Source organism: Toxorhynchites rutilus, chromosome 3, assembly GCF_029784135.1.
Source record: "Toxorhynchites rutilus septentrionalis strain SRP chromosome 3, ASM2978413v1, whole genome shotgun sequence".
Classification (NCBI taxonomy): Eukaryota; Metazoa; Arthropoda; class Insecta; order Diptera; family Culicidae; genus Toxorhynchites; species Toxorhynchites rutilus.
Genome location: NC_073746.1, coordinates 222,415,728 through 222,440,030, shown reverse-complemented (window position 1 = coordinate 222,440,030; position 24,303 = coordinate 222,415,728). Strand labels below are relative to the sequence as shown.

At 40.4% G+C, this 24,303-nt stretch overlaps 1 protein-coding gene across 1 annotated transcript; it reads left to right on the top strand.

Annotated features, from left to right (window-relative positions):
- Nucleotides 1-1,753: 1,753 nt before the first annotated feature.
- LOC129776363 (uncharacterized) lies at nt 1,754-21,982 on the top strand. Its single transcript, XM_055781953.1, has 11 exons — nt 1,754-2,134; nt 2,685-3,049; nt 3,184-3,251; nt 3,469-5,467; nt 5,522-5,719; nt 5,773-5,910; nt 5,967-6,038; nt 10,825-10,869; nt 10,935-11,424; nt 11,484-15,518; nt 15,580-21,982. Exons 1-11 carry the CDS (start codon nt 1,961-1,963, stop codon nt 21,862-21,864), a joined length of 13,869 nt encoding a protein of 4,622 aa, XP_055637928.1. The 5' UTR covers nt 1,754-1,960; the 3' UTR covers nt 21,865-21,982.
- Nucleotides 21,983-24,303: the final 2,321 nt, after the last annotated feature.

Genomic DNA, 24,303 nt, shown 5'->3' with positions numbered 1-24,303 from the left:
AAATTTGAAAAGTGATGGAATATTCGATGGACTAACAGTATATTGTATTAAATGCTGTTAGTCATATTGAAATTCAAATTGAGGCATATTGCATAGTTTTCCGTTGGGTTTGAAGTGGAAATGGAAATGGGTTGAATAAATACTCAGAAAGGTATAAAAGAAAATTACTATTCCAAACATGTTCTCTCTATGATAAAGTAAAATTTTTTTTTCTGGTAAGAAAAAATGATAATTGTGTTCGATGATGATAATTATCTTATATTACGTAGGTGAGTTTTTTTTCTTAAGTTCATTCATGCATAACACAAGAGGGCTTTCATTATATTTTATTCTACTTCGGCATCTTCTATCTTGATACGCACCATTTAACGACCAATAACCATCCTTCTGTCATCATCACTCGGTTGTAAACATTGGTGGAGTAAACAAAAAATATTCAGTAACCAAACAAAAAGGGCCTTTTCAGGGCCACTAAATAATTATCAAAGAGTTTAACGATGTAATTCTTCAAACATATCCAAAATCAGCATGCAATAGATAGTGTAACGAAATCATCTTTGCGGTCGTGTCTTGGACACAACTCTCCTGTGACTTTTTATATTTTTTCTTAGGCGCCTTCCCCACCGGAGCAATAAGCAACTAGCAATTAACAACATGCAATAAGCAATATTATCGCCAATGGAGTTTTCCATTACTTTTTTCTTGATTTCGCACAGCGACACGATACAATATCGCTGTTGCCTTTGTAGAGCAACATATGTCGCAAGTAACACGACGTGTCGTGTCGCTAGCAACTTATCGCCCATCATTTGGCAAGTTTAGTTCATCAAACAGATTGTTTGGACAATGTCAGGTGTTTTTATTGCTTTGGTATGCGAAGTACAAAAAAAATTGATGCCTGTTGCATGGTGCGTATTGCTGTTTGCTAGTTGCTTATTGTTCCGGTGTGCGAGCTGCCTTATATCCATTTCTTTAATATTCACTCAAACAGCCGTTTAGTATTTCACCGAAAGAAAATGAATGAATGTCAGATATAACGCGAATATATTTGACGTCATGGAATTTGACCAATTTTATCCATGTGAAACGAATGTTTCTGGAATATTTTTTTTTTATCCCATTTATTTATTTATTAGGCTCATTAGCATTTAGCTGTAACAGAGCCGGGTTTAATCGTGTATATGTACATATGTTTATGTTTCCATAAATTGTGAATTACACAGTAGTTAGTAGTAGCCATTTAGGCGTTAAGTTTTCTGTTCCATTACATTATGGTTAATTACACAGTAGTAGCCATTTAGGCGTAAGGGTATTCTTTCTGTTCTTCCATTGTTCAGCAGACCGGACAGCGGAGACAGTTGATATTGATCATTGTTGGGTTATTAATAGAACAGCAGGCCGATGTTTCCTGCTGAGCAGAGCAGTTGTTAGATGAATCGATCTTTGTTCCACCGAGGATCGATTTCCATCGCTGATGATGGTTGCGTGGACGTAGTTATTCTATAACAACACAAAGATGGTCAATTGAGGGCCCTGAGTTTGAACTCACGATCGATCGCTTGGTAAGCGAACGCGTAACCAAGTGGCTACGAAGACCCCCTTTCTGGAATATTGAACGCAAACAAAATTGCGTCATTAATTTTGATTTCCGATATGAATGTTCCCATCTCTGATATACCTCTCGCCATGCACAACATTCATTCTTCTTCCAGCGCTACATGCCCAACTGCGGCCAATGATGGAAACTCGTGCATATTTGATATTTGGTGTGGTGTTTCGTATATTTCTCAACGGAATTCTCGTGATAGAAAGCAAACATTATAAACACAGCAATCCGTTTTGTTTAAAATTATCGAAACCTCAAAAAACGAATTATAATAGTTATAAAGTCCAATGTGAAGTGAACCGTTTTTGGTGGCGTATAGTGTTTATTTTGTTTTCGAAAAGCAGTTCCTGGAGAATGGCTTTGAATGGTGCTCGTTTGCATGTCCAGGAGAGTGAAGAAAGAACGGCACGTACTATACCAATTCGAACGAATCAGGTCAAATTTGGTTCGCATATATCGAATAACATCCGGCTACGAACGAAACTATCGGAACGACTGCATTGCAAAATATTTGCGAAGAATGAGAAGGTAAGTTTTTGGCGCTACGCACCGCGATTGAAGTATCAATTTTAAACTGACAAGTAATATTGATTTATGAGCAGACGCGGTCTGTCTTGGGTGGGAATGTAAGCTCCGCAATTTGGCGCGGTTTACATTACGAGGAATATTTGAGTCGTATTATTTTTGTGAATAAAAAAACAAAAATAAGTATAACGGTATACGTTAAAACTCTAAAGATGAATCTTATTTCTGTTTGCACTTATATACAGCAGCAGAGTACAATGCGCAATTTCTTCAAAGAGATTAATATTGTCGGATTCTATTGATATTTCTAATAATCCTAGTTCAGCAATGTTTCTATAAACAATAGCATGTATTGAATCAAGGATAGAAATCATATCAAGACAACATAAAGTATTTTCTTTTATGTTTCATTGTACAAGATGCTAAAAAATTTTCTTGATAACTCTGGAATTTGATTCACTACAACTAGAATAATTTGATTGCTCTTTGAGACATTTTTCATTGACAAATTACATAAGTTATATTGTATCTACGTTCTATTTTTCCATTTCAGGTTTTCATCGCGAATTATTCAGTTGAGAATCCAGTTTCTGTCAATGGTAAAATAATTTCAAGGCGAGATAATCTGAACAATGGTGATACCGTAGAAATCTTTGGGATGAAATATCGATGGGAGTTCGATGAAACGAAACTTTCATGTTTGCCAGGAAAAGCCAAAAAGCTAGATCCAGCAGTTAGTTCCAAACATGCAAAAAAACGACTCACACATGTTGTTCGGAAGAAGCAAAGTATCGGGGAGAAATTTAGTAGTGGCGGTTCAGGCAAAAAGACAGGCGGGAAGAGAGTATCAACTTTTATTCTTCCCAAAACCAATAAACAGTTCTTGAAAAATTTACGTAAAAGATTAACGGTGCATAGGTATGTAAATATTAATCCTTTCATATAACTTTTTCTATGATGAACATTATTATGTTTCTAGAATGAGCGAATTGAATTTAGTTTTTAGCGATTCAGATCTCATTTAACATTTTATATTTTTACTGTTTTTTTAGTATTCATGGCAACTCTTGTACTCCTGAAGAAATTCACGATGAAGAGGGAAATGATGAAAGTGAAGAAGGTAAGTGTAATCTATCAAATAACTTAATTAAAAAAAGTTCAATGACACTGTAAAAGTTGAGTTTTAACCATGCACGTTGGATTTTTTTATCAAATATGACCAGCATTTAAGAAATTGTCATTCATCTACCTAACACTTTCCCTGTTCAAACGCGGCATAGTGTCCAATCTTTTTTGCGGTGTATTCTGATACAAAATTGCTCCTTTTTATCGTACAGATTCTGAGACGGGCATGAAAACCCCGATGTGTGAATCCCCACAGAAATCTGACGCTGCTATCGAATCTGAAAACGAGGAACTGTTCTTTACGCCAGAAATGAACAAAGAAAATGCAGAAACAGTCATGGGCAAACAATCTGCCAAAGCAGTGAAGTTGAAATTGCAGAACTCAGCAATGATTATCCTTTCTTATACACCAACCATTGACACGCGTTCAACGGCAAACGTACAAAAAACTCCCATATCTACACATAAAAAGTTTACACCAACGGTTCGAACGTCGTATCTTACTCCCAAAAACGAGAATGTTAAAGTTGGTGTTACCCCAACACCAACTATTTCGAAAGCTGGGAACTCAATGTATCTTATTGATCTCACTACACCGAATTCCGGTCACAATAGTTTTGCTTTCAGTCCTGCTTCCAGTAACCGTTCTCTATCATGCTCTCAAGGTCCGTCTGTGGGGCTAATTGATCTAACAACACCCAGTCCAAAGGCACTTGCTAGTTTAAATTGCAATAAGAAAAACCTTTTGAAATCGACTCCGCGATGTGCTAGCAAAATGCATCCCATTTCAGCGACTAAAGACTCACCTGTCCGACGAATCGATTTGATAACACCCAGTCCAAGAACACCGGTTGCAAATTCAAATAATGGCAAAAAAGTCCTTTTGAAATCGGCTTTGAAAAATGCTAGCCGAACGCCTCGTTCTGTGAAGAAGACGCACGTCGTGAATGCAGCTGACCTACCTAACATCACTTCAACAAAAACCGTACCAACAATAAGAATTGAAGAGAAGATATCGACACCCATTGCGCCTGTGATGAGTTCTAGAACTCCTGTGAACATTTCTAAAAGCAAACTTCGCAAGGAAGTCAATACACCAACTGGAACAATGTCATCTTTGAATTCTATCCCATCAAAACAACCAAGTACGCCGGAAGTTTCCTCCGATAAATTTCTAGATGCAAAAACTGACGAGAACTCGGTCGTAACTCCAGATGAGATCTTCGACAGTCTTGTCGGCAAACGATCCATCACAAAAACGTATTCCAGGAAATCTGATTCACCTAAAAAGACTCCCTCTCCGCTGGTGATTGTTGAAGGTTCAGATGAACTGCCGAAAACTGACATCGACCTATGGGTTGAATCAGCTGTAGCTAACGTTGCAAGCGCGGGAATGCTAGATATCGAATCGGTAATGATGAAACCGAACCGAACGACTCAAATTCGCTCGTCACAGTATTCGGATATTACGCCGCATGATTCTTTTGTGGATGAAAGCAAAGAAATTCCGAACAAAGATGCTGTGCCAGTTACGCGAGACAGTATTCTAAATGAGATTGATATGATGAGCGACAAGCCTAGGATTCAAACCAACAGTAATCGAATGAGTTATATGTCATCAACTGATAGATGCAAATATGTCGAGAATAAGCGAAGAACTGTTGGGCACTTGTCCTCGAATGCCTATCACAGACTGACAGTCAGTCCCGTGACTAAATTGAGCATCAAAAACAGAAATGTGCTTTCCCACGAAGGTACTAAATCAGCAGATGAGCTGGAACCGGGTACCAACGAAACCGAGCATTTGTGTCTGAGTGGAAGTGAAGATGAACCAAATGAACGGCCTGAGAAATCGGTTGAAAGCAGTCCGAGAATTAATGTATCGTCACTGAAGGAAACAAGGAAGTTTATCGGAAACGCTCTAACATCCCTGAACACATCGATATCCCGTGCAGATACCACAGCGGATATTAATGATAGTTTACTTTCAACCGACCCTGACCATGACGACCATGATGAACATGTGGAATTGCCGAATGACAAGTATAACCTCACTGACTTGAGTATTCAACCAGCCACAGTTGTAGCTACAGAATTGGAAACGAATTTCGATTCACCAACCAGTAGGTATTCTCGAACGACATTTATATCGTCAACACCCGCAGTGGAGGCCGTTGCTTCAGAGGAGAGCGGCAATTGTTTTGAATCACGGTATGTTATATTATTATATACATTATACTATTGATTTAATATTTACGGTTTTAGAACTGAGTCATCCCTAAAAAATACATTTACACCAACGAGGAAGAACAATGCGCAATCGGTGTATGCAGCAGGGTTAAGTCGTTCTATGATACCTATGGGCAGTATTCCTGCCATAACTCCAATAAAGCCAGTTGATGGTTCATCTTCATCTCTCAAAACTCATTTACTTCGAACGGAAACGTGCACGGCTGACGAAAGGTACGTGACTTTGTTAATGAGTATAAAATTAATTCTAGAGAATCTTGTTACAGTTCGGTCAATCTAACATCCGAGAACGATGAGATGGTGCATCATGATGCATCACATTCGAAAAATGCCAAATTACACAATTCCCATGACATGTCAACTACAACAACAGGAAAAGTTGAATCGTCTTACCGAACGACATCGTGAGCGTTGATCTGTGAAATGTTTATTGACCCATACTAATGTTCTATTTTAACAGAATAATACCATCGGGAGACCACACCCGTGAGGAATGCATCTCTGGATCATCGTTTATTGAAAATTCCACGGCGTAAGTTATTTTATGTTGTTGATTTTTTTTGAGTCGAAGCATATTGTTGGAAAGCAATAATCTTGGGTTCATCGAAGTTTTCTTGAATCAACAGAAGCACTTGCTTCCTCAAAATATCCATGTAGACTTCAGTGTTCACTTCTACATCTGATTTTATGAAAACAGGAGGCATCTTCAATCCATTCGACGCAACCGCTCCAAATACAATGACTCCAGAAGAATGCTTAGTGGTAAATCTACATCTTAGTTTTCAGGGTATCCAATTCACGAAATATATCCGTTCGGTAATTGGATACCGAATCATCTAAGAAAAAAAATTCATCTGAGAAAACGGTGATCGGTTGCTCGTTTTTCAACTAAGACAACGATAATTTCGAGCGCTCAATCCGACGAATAACATCCGGCTTGGTCGATTTCATTACTTTTGCAGTGCGTGCAGATCTTCGTAGACCACTACTCGGTTTCCGTGGACATGGTACAACAAAAAGAGAGTGTTCCACTCTATAGCATCCCACAATCGCCGTTTTTTTTTTGCTGGAAGCAGGTTATGTCAATACGAGGCTTGGCAATTGCAGATATAAAGACAGCAAATTGTTTGGAAAACCTGTATCTTTCAACGGTAGAAAATTCAAGTTGATTGGTTTCGATTGGTTTCGGACTAAAATCGCAAAATCGCTGAAGGGGACTAAATCGACCGTCTAGGATGTGATAAAACATTTCCGTAATCGTTCAATTGTCGTTCGGATGGATCAGACGCCGCGTCGTAGTGGTACTTACAATCGGAAGCTGAGGTTGAAGGAATTGAGAACAATGAAATTCGGGACTCTCGGACTAAGAAATCGTCAAATAACACAACTCTAACCAAAGTACCATCCGGAGAAACCGTTTGCGAGAAGGTTATCATAATTTCGGTGCCTGTAAGCAATCAAACAGGACACAGAAGCAAGATCTGGTGGCCAAAAAACGCGTTCAAAAGTTGTACAATAAGGTTTTGACGAAGGATGCATGTTGATGGATGACGAAACGTACGTGAAAATGGATTTGTTACAACTCTCAGGCCTGAAATTATATAAGGCCACTGTCAGAGAAAATGTTTCCAACGAATTTATTTTCGGTTCCGCTGATAAATTTGCCAGGAAGTTCTTAATTTAGCAAAGGATTTGCAACTGTGGACAGAAAACCAACTCTCTCGCCACAAACTAGACAATGGCCTCGAAAATGTATAGGGAAGAGTGCCTGCAGAAACGTCTTCTTCTGTTTAAGGTCCGGTGAAGTTTTTGCCACATTTGGGAAGCTGCTACTACAGTCGAGATGTGCTTCAGTGGTATCGTGACGATGGCGTCGATACATTGAAAAATACCTCAATCCTTCCAACTAATTATCTTCAATTAAAAAAAAATTAAGAAAAAAATTGAAGAAAGGTGCCAAAGTGACTCGGGATGTTGCAGACAAAAAGATATCGTGGAATCATATGGCCGCTGAGGTTGACCAACAGAAAGTCCACAATTTGATGGAGGGTATCCGAAGAAAAATATGAAAATTCATCAAATTTTAACGGAATATTTTTTTCGAAAAGTACAGTAAATTATATGCGTTTGGATATAACAACATTTTTGTACCTTTAACCATTCCAGAGATACAACTGGTTTTGTGATTCCGGATACTAAATGTTTCAAACTTCAGCGTTTAATTAACAATTACTTTGTTTATAACCCACCTTTGCAGATGATTTTCAAAGACACATACAAGAATGTACCAAAAAAATTACAACCCCTAAAACCGAGTAAATATTTTTTTGCATTTTTATGGGAGTAACTGTATTTATCAAATGTTTCATTTTGGGTATATGCTTGCTTTCAAATCATCTACTTCCTGTACCAATTTTATTGATAGGTACACTAGAATGGCAATGATGTAAAAATGTTGACTCCCACTAATCGTTTGGCCAGGATGTCCGCACCATCCGAAGATGCCGACTGTTCTTGACACCTCTATCGCGAAGGGGAAGGAACAAGGATTCTCAGTTTGGATCACAATTTCTTTTAATATTTTAACCGTTTCCGGTCGTTTGCCTGCTCTCAGCCACCACAACAAGGAAACATACTAAAAAATTTATTCAACCATGTAATAGTTTACATTTTTTTAAACGAATTATAATGTCTAGTGAACTTTTTCAGGAGTGTATACGAAGATTCTATAAACAATATGTAACAGTACTCGGGGTAAACAAAATATTATAAGCGTGGAAAGATAAGAGTATCTATTCCAAGGGAGAATAATTCCGACCGCAAAGAGTTAAAATACAAATCGGCATGGGGGTCTTCTTAGCTTAAATGGTTGCATGTCGACTGCTAAGCTCAAAACTCAGGGCCCTCAATTGACCATCTTTGTGTGTTATTCTAGCTACTTCGTCCACGCAACAACCATCATGTGATGGTGATCCCAGCCTCACTTCACATACGGTCTGCTACATTGGTAATCGGTGCTATTAACTCTCTTGTACTCACACGAAAAACAAGGATGTCCTCGGACCATGGCTCCAGGCCAGTGGAGAGGAAGCCATGCCATTGAAGATGCCGAAGTGTTCTTATTCCCCTTCATCGTGGAGTAGAAGAAACAAGGATCTTCTTGACTGATCCATTGTAAAAATAGTTCGGCATCTTTTAGGTAGCAGACAAGCGCTGCTACTCTTGCTGTATCATCCCTCAAGATGTCTCTTACACTCCCCCTGATTCCATGAAGGTTCCGCAGATCGTCAAATTTCGGGCAACCATACAAGAAGTGCTCGACGGAGTTGTGGATTTGGCAGAGGTCGCAGAGTAGATGGAAGGGTCCTCTATTGAATCCGTGTGAGACCGAGCAGTAACAGGTCCTCAGTCTGGACAGGATTCGTTGTTCTCTCACTCCTTTAACATCGTCAAACCTGACAATCGAGCCCTTGAATTTTCTGAGGAACTGTCCTCTCTCTGTGGATCACCTTTCGGTCCAAAAGGTGCAGAAAGAGTTGGTGATCTACAACTTCACGTCGCCAAGCCGAGAAGACCTGACAGATGACCTCAAGTTTCTTGCTGGAAATCAGACTATTATTATTATCGCTTACCCCAAATCCAACTCCTGATAGTTCTTTTGAGCCGTTCGAGTTTCTGATCTCGTGGGGACGGTATTTTTCTGCTATGATGGCCTTGAAATATTCTAGCAGACCGATCGAGCTCGCCGGGTTCGAAAGTTGTCCCTAATACCGTTCTCGACGAGAACAATTGGGAACGTCTCCTCTCTACCGCTGATTTTCGACGAGAAACTGGCAGTCCTAGCTACGATCGCTGAGTCTATGATTAGATCGAAAGGAGGTTCTCCAATTTCAGCCCAGACAGAGGCAGCTGGTAGGGCGACATAAAGTTCCTTGATGGTGAAGTTCCGGTTGAGAGGATTATAAGGACGACTCACAGGGATCACAAAGTTGCTGACCGAAGTGATACCCGAAGTGATCTCCCTGTCGACGGATGAAATCGGGCTCATATTAGGAAATCGAGGACAATCCTGCGAAATATTCCCCGAGCGTGTTCGAAGTATCTACCAGATCGCTAAAGGTTATTGTGTGGCCTTCTCTTCCCATTTAGTGCGTTTACTCTGTGCCAAAGATCCGCAGAGGACTGGTTTTCGTTGATAGACTCCAGAAAACCAGTTCAACTGTCTAATTTCACCTTCCGGATTAACCGCCGTACTCTGATGTGTTTCGCTCGATACCTGTTCATGGCAGCTTCCTTCAGATGTCGAAGGTGTCGGTACCGTCATTCAGGACTGAAAGCACCAACGATTCGAAAAGATCAGCGATGATGTTTTCCCCAACGTCTGCTGCTTGCATCCCCCAGTTGAGGTGGTGAGAATTGAACTCTTCCAGAATGATTCAAGGATCCTCCGGGCTCTCAATAACATTCAGCAGCTTTCGTCTCAAATCCGGGTCTTAATAAATAAAGACGATGATCACCGGAAATGGAACTTTTATTTTGACGGCAATTATCGATAAGTCGACGATAATTTGCTAGCGCTTATGAGGGATGTTCTTCTTGATATCGTCATGATAACTTATGTGTTGTAGTACGGAATACAGGTCTGTGTGCCAGCGGTATTTACCGCCGAGAATTCTCCAGACGTTCATTTGAAACACTCGGTTTATTTCTCGAAGGCCTATGGTTGAAGGACACAGTTTCTGGTCTAGGATCTCCAGCTCTCCAAGGTTGTTATACAGTCCATTTATTTTCTACTGCAGGGCCAGGTTTGTTGATCTTGTGACTGTTGGATCTCACTGGCGGTTTATGATGTGGAGGTTGATCGATGTAATCCGGCTATTGACTGTGACGAGACCCGATGTATTATCACCGACGACGGTAGACTGGGAGGGCCTTGTAACTGACAAAGGTGAAGATGAGGTAGTTGACGGGGTACCGGAAAACCGGGCTATAGCTGGTAGTGAGTAATCATGAATACAGCTTTTCGTTTCCTTCGTTTCGTTTCGAAGCTGGTTGAGACTGTGAAGGAGAGGTGGTGGTGTTCATCGGAGACATTAGATTGTTTTTTCTCTCCCTTAAATGGTAAATCAGACTCGCTAATAAGTATCTCCATTTTTCTTAAAAATGTCGCTCGATCAATTAACTATGTTTTCTTATATCGTTCGAAGCGTACATCTCTCCCGTTTCTATTTTAATGGGCTACCACCTTCCTTACTGGGCTACAGATTAGCGTAAATGTTATTACGACTTCTGAAAGAATCGTTTTTTAATAATTACAGTAACGACTCTAATGAAAAGGATGATGCTCTTGCCAGTGATTCAAGGTCAGTATATTACAATATGCCATGGAATTCGAAAGGTAACTAAATGGGTTTATTCATTCTAATAGACTCCATAATGATGATGATCGACATCAAACATCAAAGTATTTAACAGTTATTATGCCTTTACGGGTTTCGGAGGAAGGGACTAAAGAATTAACCGCAACCGATGATGAAAAGCAACTATCCGATGATGCCGACAAACAATCATCTTCTGACAAATTGACTGATGCTGTAGATGATCAACAGTTCGAGAAGACTGAATCATCCGAGAATGAAACGAAGAAGAGTGATCAAATCGGCTGCGATCAAGATTGTGATTTACTCGAAAATACTGCTGATATTTCCTTACACAGGGTGGAACCGAAAGATTCGACAAATATTTCAAATGAAAGTGTATCTTTCTGTTTGCGCACATCCAGTATTTTGGACGAATCGGTCGGACCAGCAGATTCTGCACCGGGAACAATCAAGTCTAGCGTGGCGGATTCTGATCAGACGAATGTATTAGCTGAACGAAGCCCATTAAACGATTCCAGCCTTACGGTACCAGAAGTTGTAAGTATGGCTAGGCGGAATCGAGACACATAAAACATGATTTTTTTTAAATTTCACAGTTGCGAGGTACACAGCCGCTGTCGGAAGAACTCGAATTGGAAGCTCCATTGTCATCTGTGACATCATCAACAACGCAGCAAGATATTTCGGACATACAAGGGACAGATGAAGATGCTATCAAAGCTTCTCAACACAGCTCTACGGGCGAGAGCGTTAGTATAAACACGGTTATTGAGGAAAGTGGAGCAGAGGTCGAACACATAATTGATAATCAACTGCATGAGTCAAAATCAGATACGACATTAGATTCTGAAACCCGTTATGAAAAATTAACTCCACAGTCGCCACAATCACGTTCACAGCCGTGTCTAGAAGAATCCGTAATAGAAACTCGACTATCATCAGCGACAATTGATAAAGCTTATGATCACTCAACTGTAGAAACACCTTCAAAATACTCTGTTGTGCATAACGGTAGTTTAACACCGCAGTGCGATGTTTCGGATATGCAGGAAAAGCTTGATATAACAGCAGATGCTATCGAAACTTTTGAACCTTGTTCTATGGACGAAAATAATTATACGAGGACTACGGATGAGCGTTGTGAAGAACTGGATGAATTAAAGTCAGATGCAATGTTTAGACCCTCAAGAAATTCTGCTGACAATAGCAATACTTCAGTAGCGCAGCACGATATTTCTGATGTTCGTGAGGAGCATAAAATAACAGCACATGCTATCATAATCTCTGAAGACGAAAACGACGATACGAGGGCTACGGATGAGAGTAAAACAGAAGGCAAACATATGGTTGATAGTCGACTGGATGAGTCAAAGTCAGAAGCGAAACTAGGTTTGGTAAAAAAAGATGAGAATTTGACGTCCCAGTTGCGTACACAACCGTGTCCAGAAGAATCCACAAAAGAACCGTCATCAGTGGCATTGCCATCAGTGACTATTGATGAATCTTGCGAAAAGCTCTCGATAGGAATGTCTTCGAGAAGTTCTCTTGAGAATAGCAATAATTCAACAACGCAGCACAATATTTCTGACATTTGTGGGGACCATGAAACAACAATAAATGTTACCAAAACATCTGAACACAGTTCTAAAGACAAAAATGATGATGTCAAAACTACTGATGAAAGTAGTACAGAAGATAAACACATGACTGATAGTCTTCTGAATGAGTCAAAATCAGCTACGAAACAATATTTGGAAAATCGGGATGAAAATTCCGCGGCACAATGTGATGTACAGACCACGGAGGAACACAAGAACCACGAAAAATCCCTTTCGGAGAATATGACTTTTTTGGGCAGTGAACAAAAACCTACCATAGGCAGCACGGAAGTGGATACGATGGATTCGGGAAGCCCGGAAAAGAATGCAGAATCAACCACAGATGCTCGATGTGGGGAAATTTCTGTGGAAAGCTCAGTGGAAGCGGGAGAGCTTACTGATGATGTTAATATCGCTAATTCGAAAGGATCTACAGACAAAGTCATATGCGCTGACCCGTTAATGGGTACTAGCAATTCCGAGTTACCATGTTCGGAATTAGACCGTAAGGTGCCTACAAGATTACTTACTAGACGATCAGTGGCTCATGGGCTGATCAGAAACAAAACCGTGAGTGCTTCTCAACAAAACAGGAGAAATACTATCAGCTCATTGCTTCGCAACGAAACACGGTCATCAGAAATCAATAAGAAACAGAAACAATGCAGACTATTTGGAAGTACACTCAACGAGGAAGCACGCACAGAGGAAGAAAACTGCGCAAGGTCTCAAAACGTTAATATTTTAGATGAAATATCAGCTTCAAATCCTGGAAAAGCATTGACTGTAGATGTTCCTGGTGTTGTAGAAGAAGAAGGAACTAAAGCGCCACAGTTACATACAAAGCAGCCCCTAGCAGAATCCACAATAGAACCTCGATTATCGTCAGTGACTATTGACAAAACTTGCGAGCAGTCCTCAATAGGAATATTTTCAAAAAATTCTGATGAGAATAGTAACACATCAATAACTCAGCACGATATTTCTGACACCTATGGGGAGCATGAAACAATAGCGGATGCTATCAAAACCTTCAAACACAGTCCCGAAGGCAAAAGTTATGACAGGATGACTACGGATGAAAGTTGTACAGAAGGCAAAGATAATATTGAAAGTCATCTGGATGTGTCAAAACCAGATACAAAGCTAGAATTGGGGGGGCAGGTTGCAGAAATAATACCTCAGTTACGTAGAGAGTCGCGCCTAGAAGAACCCTCAATAGAACCTCAATTGTCATCAGTAACTTGTGATGAATCTTGTGAGCGGTCTTCAGTAGGAATATCTTCAACGAATTCTGCTGAGAATAGTAATACTTCAAAAACCCAGAACGATATTTCTGACATTCACGGAGAGCATGGAACAACAATAGATGCTATCAAAAACCTTGAACAAAGTTCTAAAGACAAAAACAATGATAAGATAACTATGGATGAGAGTTGTGCAGAAGGCAAACACATAAATGATAGTCAACTGGACGAGTCAAAGCCAGGTATGAAATTAGATTTGGAAAAGCGAAATGAAAAAGTAACGCTTCAGTTCTGCGAAGAGCCATGTCTAGAAAAACCATCAAGAGAACCTCGATTTTCATCAGTTACTAGTAATAAATCATGCGAGCAGTCTTCAGTAGAAACATCTTTGAGATGTTCTGTGGGGAATAGCAATGCTTCAAATACTCATCACGATATGTCTGATATTTGTGGAGAGCATGAGACAACTGCAGGTGCTGTTAAAACCTCTGAACACAGTTCTGAAGTAAAAAATGATGATAAGATGACTACGGATGAAAATTGTACAGAAGAGAAACACTTAATTGATAATCAAATGGATGAGTCAACGCTATATACGGATTTAGAAGAGCGGAATGAAAAAGTACCGTCTCTGTTCCGTAGAGAGTCGCGCCTAGGAGAACCCGCAATAGAACCTCAATTGTCATCAATGACTATTGATGAATCTTCTGAGAAGTCTTCAGTAGGAGCATCTTCAAGAAATTCTGTTGAGAATAACAGTACTTCAACAACTCAGCACGATATTTCTGACATTCACGGGGAGCATGAAACAACAGTAGATACCAACAAAACCCTTGAACACAGTTCTGAAGACAAAAGTGATGATAAGATGACGGCTGATGAAAGTTGTGCAGAAGGCAATCACTCAATTGATAATCGAATGGATGAGTCAACGCCAGAGACGGAGCACGATTTGGGAGAGCGAGATGAAAAAGTAACACCTCGAGAAGAACCCGCAATAGAACCTCGATTGTCATCAGGTAATATTGATCAATCTCTAGCAGAAATATCTGTAGCAAATTCTGCTGAGTTTAGCAATACTTCAACTACGCAGAACGATGTATCTAAGATTCGCGGAGACCTCAAAATAACAGCAGATACTATCGAATCCTCTGAATACAGTTCGGAAAACGATGATATGACGGCTACGGATGGAAGTAGTACAAATGATAAACAAATGATTGATATTCTACTGGATAAATCAGAGTTGAATTTGGGAAATGATGATGAAAAGTTGATGCCACGTTGTGTTGAAACGGAAAATTTCAGCAATCGCAGTTCCTCGAATAGCAATACACCTGAAAAGCTGGAAGATAATTTCACGGAAATGGGCCCAGCAAAAGGCAACAATGAATCCTTTAAAGTGATAAAACCGGACTCTGAGGTTCAACCGTCAGTTCCGAATATATTGGTTGAAGCAACAATAGATGACAAAGGCACACCAACAAATAATACTAGAGTTGTTTGTACAACTCTGCCGACTTTATGTTACGAAAAGCAGTTAAGTAAGAATCAATCAAAGATGGAAATGAACTCACACCTTCCGGAAAGGGAAGAGCTTGTTCCATCTGAAACAGCAGCTACCCCAGAGCTACAGAATTTTACCGAAGAAAAACCTGTAGATGAAGATCCTGAGCCTAAACACGACATTGCACTTGAGAGTGATCGTGAGATGATGCTTGAACATATTGGTAATCATCATACAACCGAAGTGGACGATGTTTCATTCGAGCTGTCTTCGCAAATGGTGAGATATGAGAACATTTAAAGAGATATATTGTTTTATTTAATCAAAAATTATTTTTCAGTCACACAATACCACGACTACGGTTACTGAGAATTCAAACAGCTGTGCAGAAAAATGTTTGACTTCTGCTGTGTCCACAGAAGTAGCAGGTCTCGATCGTGTCATGGATGACTCTGAGATTGTTGATTTGAAAGCTGGGGAGTCATCAAATGCGACTGAAGCCATAGTTGTGATGGAATCAACTCCTGCTGAGACAACTAACGTCGGTCCTTGTAGTACCAATTTATATTCTGACGATAATAAATCAAATGAAACCAACACCACCGCGGCACAATGTGATGTACAGACCACGGAGGAACACAAGAACCACGAAAAATCCCTTTCGGAGAATATGACTTTTTTGGGCAGTGAACAAAAACCTACCATAGGCAGCACGGAAGTGGATACGATGGATTCGGGAAGCTCGGAAAAGAATGCAGAATCAACCACAGATGCTCGATGTGGGAAAATTTCTGTGGAAAGCTCAGTGGAAGCGGGAGAGCTTACTGATGATGTTAATATCGCTAATTCGAAAGGATCTACAGACAAAGTCATATGCGCTGACCCGTTAATGGGTACTAGCAATTCCGAGTTACCATGTTCGGAATTAGACCGTAAGGTGCCTACAAGATTACTTACTAGACGATCAGTGGCTCATGGGCTGATCAGAAACACAACCGTGAGTGCTTCTCAACAAAACAGGAGAAATACTATCAGCTCATTGCTTCGCAACGAAACACGGTCATCAGAAATCAATAAGAAACAAAAACAATGCAGACTATTTAGAAGTACACTCAACGAGGAAGCACGCACAGAGGAAGAAAACTGCGCAAGGTCTCAAAACGTTGATATTTTAGATGAAATATCAGCTTCAAATCCTGGAAAAGCATTGACTGTAGATGTTCCTGGTGTTGTAGAAGAAGAAGGAACTAAATCTGTTGACAACCGAGTCGAAAATCAAGATGCAGAACAACCGATGAATCTAGATGGAAACTACGACAAACAGATATCAATGTGTGAGGAGAGGGACATTAGCAACGTCCTCGAATCGAATAAACCATCGAGCAGCGGATTGACATTGAAAAAAACTTTTAACGAAGAAGTGATTGAATCGATCATTGAGACAACACATAGTGAAACAGCTTCTTTGTCAATAGCGTGTGACCAATCAATACCCTCTGAAACGATTTCAGATGAATCACCAACAGAAACCACTACTAGAAAATTACATATTCTCCCAGAAAATATTGAATCTAGTTCAAAGTCGGAAGAACTTGTTACCACGACCAACGAGACGGAATATGCTGAAGTGAAGGATATTGATGTACACGCGAAAGCAGGTGTTTCAGAAGAAATAAATGATTCCAAGAATGGTCATAATGATATGATACCAAAATTAACTCGTGACGAACTGAGCGAAAATAGAACCGCTGTTGAATTAGCATGCGATGTTGCCACTTTGACCGAGCAGGACACAATCCCTGTTTCTCCTCGAGACATGAAGCCTATCGGATCAGTAACTGATCACTCTGTTAGTCAGATGGCTGATTCAGTGGATAGTGATACCAAAACACCCAAACAATCGATGAAGAACGATGTTACCAACATTGACCAATTAAGAGAGACTGTGGAGAATGAAGCGAGCTATGCGCCATTGATAACAAAACCAAATGACTCGTTACTTAACTCTGCTGACACTAATTCAGAGAAGGACTGTAAAGCCACCACGAAAGAGGAACATAAACCAGCGGATACTGATAAAAGCACAACTGAACAAAAAGAGCCTCCAGAGAGCTTCTATATTTCGGAAAGTGCGAAAGCCATCACAGCCGAACCAATTGAAAATGCACAAACTGACAGTTCTCCGTCGTCTGAAACACCTCTCGAATCTCGTCAAATGAATGATGTCTCGATGTCGACTTTGAGTGAGTTCGATATACCGGAGAGCATCGAACAACCTCTTCAAAATACTCTGGAAGTGAATGAAATGCCTATTATGGATAAATCATCGCAAAATGCAGATGAGTCTACCACAGAGGGCAAATTTGTGACATCCGTCGATCACACGAATGGCAAAGAAGATAACGATCCGATAAGTATAAATGAAGAGAGCGCATCTGAATCTACTGATGTGAAGCTTGCATTGGGTACTTCTCTCGAAACGAATTACCTTCCTAACTCAGACTTGAACACATCTACTAAAAATGAAAATGATCCTGGAAATGAGGTTTCACCGTCTGAGAACATGTCCACTTCATTGTCAACAGAACAAGTTTCTATGTCAATATTGTGTGAGCATGAGATACCGAAGAACGCTCAAAACATCCGGGAAGAAAGTGAAAAGCCAGTTTCGAGAAAATCATTGCAAGATGCAAATGAATCAACAAATGTGGATTATTCTTCCCAAACGAATAATACGTTGAAAAATATCCAACAATCTGTTCAACCCGACCAGGAAGTAAGCGACGAGCAAACCATGAATGAGTCTACTATAGGAGATGCATCTGTACCATTTTTCGACCACACACATCAGGAGGAAGATTGCAATGAGCTGCACCCAAATGAGGATATCACATCTGCTACCATTGGAAAACATAAAAAAAATGACAGTGGTAATACACCTGAAAAAATGAAATCTTTGGATAGCTCCAATATCTTGGAAAGTGCGAGAAATGACAGAACTGAAAATGACAACTTTCCGTCACTAGAAGATACTTCCGCTTCATTGTCAGCTGGTCATGTTTCCATGCCAGCAATGAGTGAGCCTGTCATATCAAACAACACTCATGATACCCTGGGAGTTAGGAACAAGTCTGTTCCGAATAAGTCACTACAAAATGAGAATGAGTCTTCATGTATAAACAATTCATTAGCTGTAGAGGTTGCATTTAAAGCGTCCACTTATGACATGCATAGCGTGCAAGATAGTAAAGAGAAAAACACGACTGATAACATTGATGTGAGTCTCGAGAATACCGATGAAAGCTCCTCCCAAATAATGAAGCCACATGAAGTTCCACTTTCCTCCGAAACTTCGGAGACACCCAATCATACTCAATTAGATAAAATCGATCCGCCATCGGGAAGCATATCCGCGGCGGAGGACGTTAATGAGTCTCCGACTCTGATAAAAATAGAACAATCATTAAAAAGCCCAAAAAAAATCGGCAAAAAGACAGAAACAGCACATAATATAGATCAAACTTCTGAAATAACGACCCCAGTAAAAGAGTGCGAGAAATCTGACGAATCTTGTACACCTTCTTATGTTCGCAAAAGCCCGGAGCGTCCGATACAAACGAATTCGAACTGCACATCCGTTCAAAAAGAAATAGATTTACTGAACCACATTGCGGAGAGAGTAACTTCTTTGGAACACGAGATAGATGCGTTTAATGAAACAGTTGATATAACCAATAGTTCGCAACCAATTTTTGAAACATCAGCCTCATCATCCACGGACCATGAAGACAATAATACAAAATATGACATGGCTACCACGGAATCGACCGTCGAGTTCAAAACTCCCACTATGGTGCCTTCCAAGCGCAGACTTTACACAAAAACTGATCCTGAGGACATAACTCCTGAATCTCGCAAGTCAATTCCAATGCGTCCTATTAGCAATGACGAGTATATTCACATAATCGAGAACCCCACAAAATCAGCAGGCAGTGAAGATAAGAAGAATCGCTCCGATAGCTCAAAAGATGACAGTATTGAAACCGTACAAGAGAGAAAGGTTAATCCCACTCGGGCATCGAGAAGGAAGATCGTAACGTTGTCAGAGGAAGTTCTGGCAGGCCCTTCGCCAGAACTGAAATTTGTGAAACCAAAGCCCAAGCATGTATCGGAAATCAAGTCTGATGTTGTTTTGAAGATACAATCGGCTGAAAATTCCACCAAAACGGATGTACCCTTGGATCAAGATTTACAAAGTGTGATTGGACGAAGAAAAGTAATGTTCAATGAGCATATTCAGATCAAAGAAATAAACTCACCATCAATAGTTGGTGATATCATTCAGAATGTAGCACGAGGACGCGGTCGTAAAGCGAAACAAACAAAGCCTCTGGCAAGGATTCACAAAAAGGACGTCGAAGACGGGTCATTGGAAGAAGATATGAATAGTGAAGAAAACGCAGTTTCCACCACAACGAACGAACCGACATCGAAACAATCCTCTGATGGAAATCAGAATTCGGCCACAAATTCGGACTCCGGTGAGCAGGACAGTTCACACACGTCTGGTGATGCTAATGAAACTAGCGAACCACCCGCAAAGAGAGCCCGGCAAGGGACACGACGACAAAAGACTGAAAAAGTTGAAACGGTAGTTAGGCAAACACGTACAAGATCCACAAAAGCAAAACTACCGAGCGAAGATAATGCGTCCAATGGTACACCTACTACAGAACACGGCAAAACAGACGATCTACAAGAGGACGTACCAAACAACGACTCCTCGTCGAAGAAAGAAGACGACATCAAAAATTCCACAGTGTTGGATGAGGATGAACCGCTCCTGAAACGCCCACGACGTGGAGCCTCTAAGGTCGATCCAAAGCACAATCCATGTGCCAAGCCAAAAGAGAACTCGCTTGATATAGAAGACATAAAACGCTCTGACTCAGAAAATTCCAAACTTACGGAGCTTCCGACTGATGATTCAGACCAATCACAAAATATGAAGGCAAAATCAGTTCAGAAAAATAAATCCACACGTCGAGGTCGAGCATTGCCCTCGAAAATACAACCCACGAAATCTGATAAACCTCATGATGTTGCAGATGAGGCTCACAAACACACTCATGAGACAATTTGTAACCAAGATGAAGATACAATAGAAACAGCATCTTTCACCACCACAATCGTTAGAAAATGTGAAACTAATAAAATCGAAGATTCATTAAACGAGTCGCATATGGTCAGGCTGATGCTGCCTTCTTCGCACACATCAACACCACTACCCAAATCCCCAGAACCTGTGTTGCTCGCAGCAGCAGGAAAAGGTCGGACGCGTAAACCGCGTAAAATTGTGAACCCCACAATTGTCGCTCTAGTAGAAGAAGCAACGGTCAGAAGATCCCCCCGAGGCAATCGAACACCCGAAATTGTTGAACGGAATGAGAGTGCGAATGTTGGAAAATCGGAAACTCCAAAGACAAGACGTCAAGTAGATAAAAAAGATGAGAGCCTCCAAGTGGAAAATCCGCCAAATGAACTTCCTAATGTAGTTGAAGATTCAAGCGAAAAAGAAACTAAGGTCAAAGCCACGAGGACCCGTAAAAATCAATCCAAACAAACAGCTGAAAAACCAGCTCCCAAACGTGGGAGAGGTAAAGTCAAAACAGAAGAAGCAAGTCTTCCATCGTCAGAAACAATTACTGCGTCGATGGATGAAATAACGGATACTGACGTTTCCAACACAAAAGAGACAAAACCTAAACTGACAAGAACTCGAACAGTCCAAACGAAACCAGCGGATGATGTAGAGGTGCCAAAACGTACAAGGGGGAAAGTCAATACGTCTACAGAGAAAACAAAACATCCATCGTCAGAAGTAATAACTGAATCGATCAAAGAAATGAGTGAAAGTGATGTTTCCAGTACAACAAAAGTGAAATCTACGCGAACTCGAAGAAAACAAACAAAACCAACAGATGAAATACAAGCGCCCAAACGCAGAAGGGGAGAAGCCATTGCGAGTGCAGAAGAATCGAAACCTCCGCCGTCGGAAACAGCTACCGAATCGATCCAAGAAATAGATGAAACTGATGTTTCCAGTACAAAAGAAAAGAAAGGTAAATCTACACGAACTCGTAAGAACCAATTAAAACCAACAGCTGAAATACATGCACCTAAGCGCCGAAAGGGCAAAACTAATGTGAGTACAGAGGAGACAAATCTTGCCTCCACTGAAACAACTACCGAAACAAATAAAGTAAAGATATCTTCACTAACTAACGACAAGTTGGAAAAACCACAAGATTCCGATATCGACAAAGAAAGTAGCCATTCCGATAATCTACCTGCACGCGCCCATCGTGGGTTAAAGAATAAAGAAATTCCGGAGAAAACAACAACCGCTGCTAAGAGAAGTCGTAAAGTCAAGAACACCACCGACACTGAGGAAGAATCTGAAGAGCAGCAACCAGTCAAGAAGAAAAGAGCCACAAGGAAGACGCCAGCAACTAAGAAAGAACTTGCATACACTGAGGAATCACAACCAGTGAACGGGGAGGAGTCTAAAACAGAGGACACGATAGAAACGAAGCAAAGACGACCAACGCGATCGAGGAAATAAGCTAATCGCCATGACAAAAACACAATCAAATGAGGGACCACTTTTTTCGTATATATTAATTTCCTGTTAGTTTCACGAGATGAATAAATATTATTATTTCATTTGCTTATCCATATAATTGTTTTGGACAATATATTTTAGTTGTTTTTTTTTTGCATTTTTAACCCTTTCTCTACGGCAGTGTACTCCGTCGGAGTGCTACCGCTGTACGGAGCATTGTGCCGAAAAGTAGGCACATCACGCTGGTGTAATCGATGTGCAGTATCACTTTCATGTTGTCTAAAGACGACACTCGTACACACAGATCATCCCGCGAATGTCCTCTATAGACGACGCTCGTAGAGAAAGGGTTAAAACATGTAAATTGAATATCACACATTCATTCGAAATTATTTTCCACAAAATTAATTCGTGAATTCTAAAGCCGCAATTCAAATTTTCAATTGAGTTTTCATCTCAGTCAACTGTTCTATATCTCATATTTATATCTCGATTATATCTCTTCTGATGTTATTATCTTTGTGTTGAATAATTTTGTTGTTCCATAATTCCGGCGAATTATCAGGTTTTCAGATTTTCATGTAAATTGGTGGCTTTGATTTTTATCGCCAAATATAAGACCCGTATTTTGTCATTTTTTCATTAGCGACCCATTTCCTTTCCAGGGTGGTCCGAAAAATAATTTTCACCTTTTTTCCAACAATGACAGATTATCGACATGTCAAATTGAAGCCAATGAGCAAGTCTTCGGGCGGTCGCCATCGGATACTCACATTGTTCGAGTAAGCGTAATCAGAGTTCGTCGGGAGACTTGATAAAAACGCGAGGCGTAGAGCGATTGTACGCTACTCGTTACTCGGCCTTATTCTGCGTGGCGTGTGAGGTGAGATGACAATTGTCACTTATGTCACGCGATTCCACCAGGCGTATGCCGTGAGAAATCTCACTTTATTCCCGCTCTCAAATATACGTGACGATTGTCACATGAACTGGGATTTCTAGGTGACAATCGTCGACATGTCTTGAGGTGTCGACAGTGCATGAAAACAAATGAAAAATTGAAGAGGAATAATAAGTGTTTTTTGGGTCGTATAGAATCGATAGTAATGGTATTATATGTATCAATAAATTCAATTTATCTTCAATTTTCACAGTACGAGAGACAAATTGCAAGTAGTTTGGTTTTTTTTGTTGTGAAAGCGGTAGTGAGTCTGTTATTCCTCAATTGGACGAATAAGCACACCGAAATTATTTTCATTTCATGAAATCTATTTATTTTCTCTAAAATGTATTCTATCACATGGATCTTGTGTTTCATCTATCTATCCGCGAGTCATCGTCACCGAACTGCATATCCATTTCAGAAGCCGTGGTATATGCCCGAGCCGGAGCCAGAGCAACAATTTAACACTGAGAGTGCAGAGAGCAGCAGCAACTACGACCAAAACAAACAAAAATGCTAAACTTTACAGGATGCAGTCAACTGTTTCACCAAATCTAAATCAAATACCTGCAAATTCGGCAGAATGTCCTGATACACTAACAACAGGCCAGGTTAAATCAGATCTATAGATACGGTACTGACTGCAGCAAAACAAATATCTGACCTCTCTGAGCGAAACAAATAAAATTCTGGGATGCCAGATGTTTTTTCTCAAATATATGCGATAAAAATCTGAAATATTTGTAAATATGTGCTAATGTCTGACATACTGACCAGCTTCGTTTATCAATATGGAATCAATAATGTTTTGTCACTATTTTAAATAGCCTGCAGCAGGAATAAAAGGTTGTGATAAAAGTTAAATGTCTGCAAATTCGTGAACACATGTGCGAATGTGGCATCTCTGATCAGATTTGGCAACCAGCAGAATGAACGCCTTGTCACTTGCTGTTCATCCTCTCACATACATCAAATGAACCTCTCACGGCATCCGAAACGACTGTAGGAATAGAGTGAGGAGAGTTGCGTGATGGTGATGTGACAATTGTCATCTCACCTCACACGCCGCGTAGAATCAGGCCGACTGTTCCAAACGGATATTAATGGGTTCAAGTAGCAGGCGCAGGAGAACTAAACTCCAGGGCAACGAGCGAGCAGATGAACTTGCCAGGAACGGCTCAAACTCACCATTCTGTGGACTTTCTCGGCCTGATTCTACGCGGCGTGTGATGTGAGGTGACAATTGTCACGTATGTCACGCGATCCCACCAGGCGTATGCCGTGAGAAATCTCACTTGAATGAACTCTCACCGTATTCCCGCTCCCAAATCTACGTGACGATTGTCACATGAATTGGGATTTCTAGGTGACAATCATCGATATGATTTGAGGTGTCGACAGCGCATGAAAACTTATCAAAAATGGAAAGTAAGCATCATTTCTGGTCGTAAATAACCCAATAGTATTGGTATTGTATATATTCCATTTTTATTTAA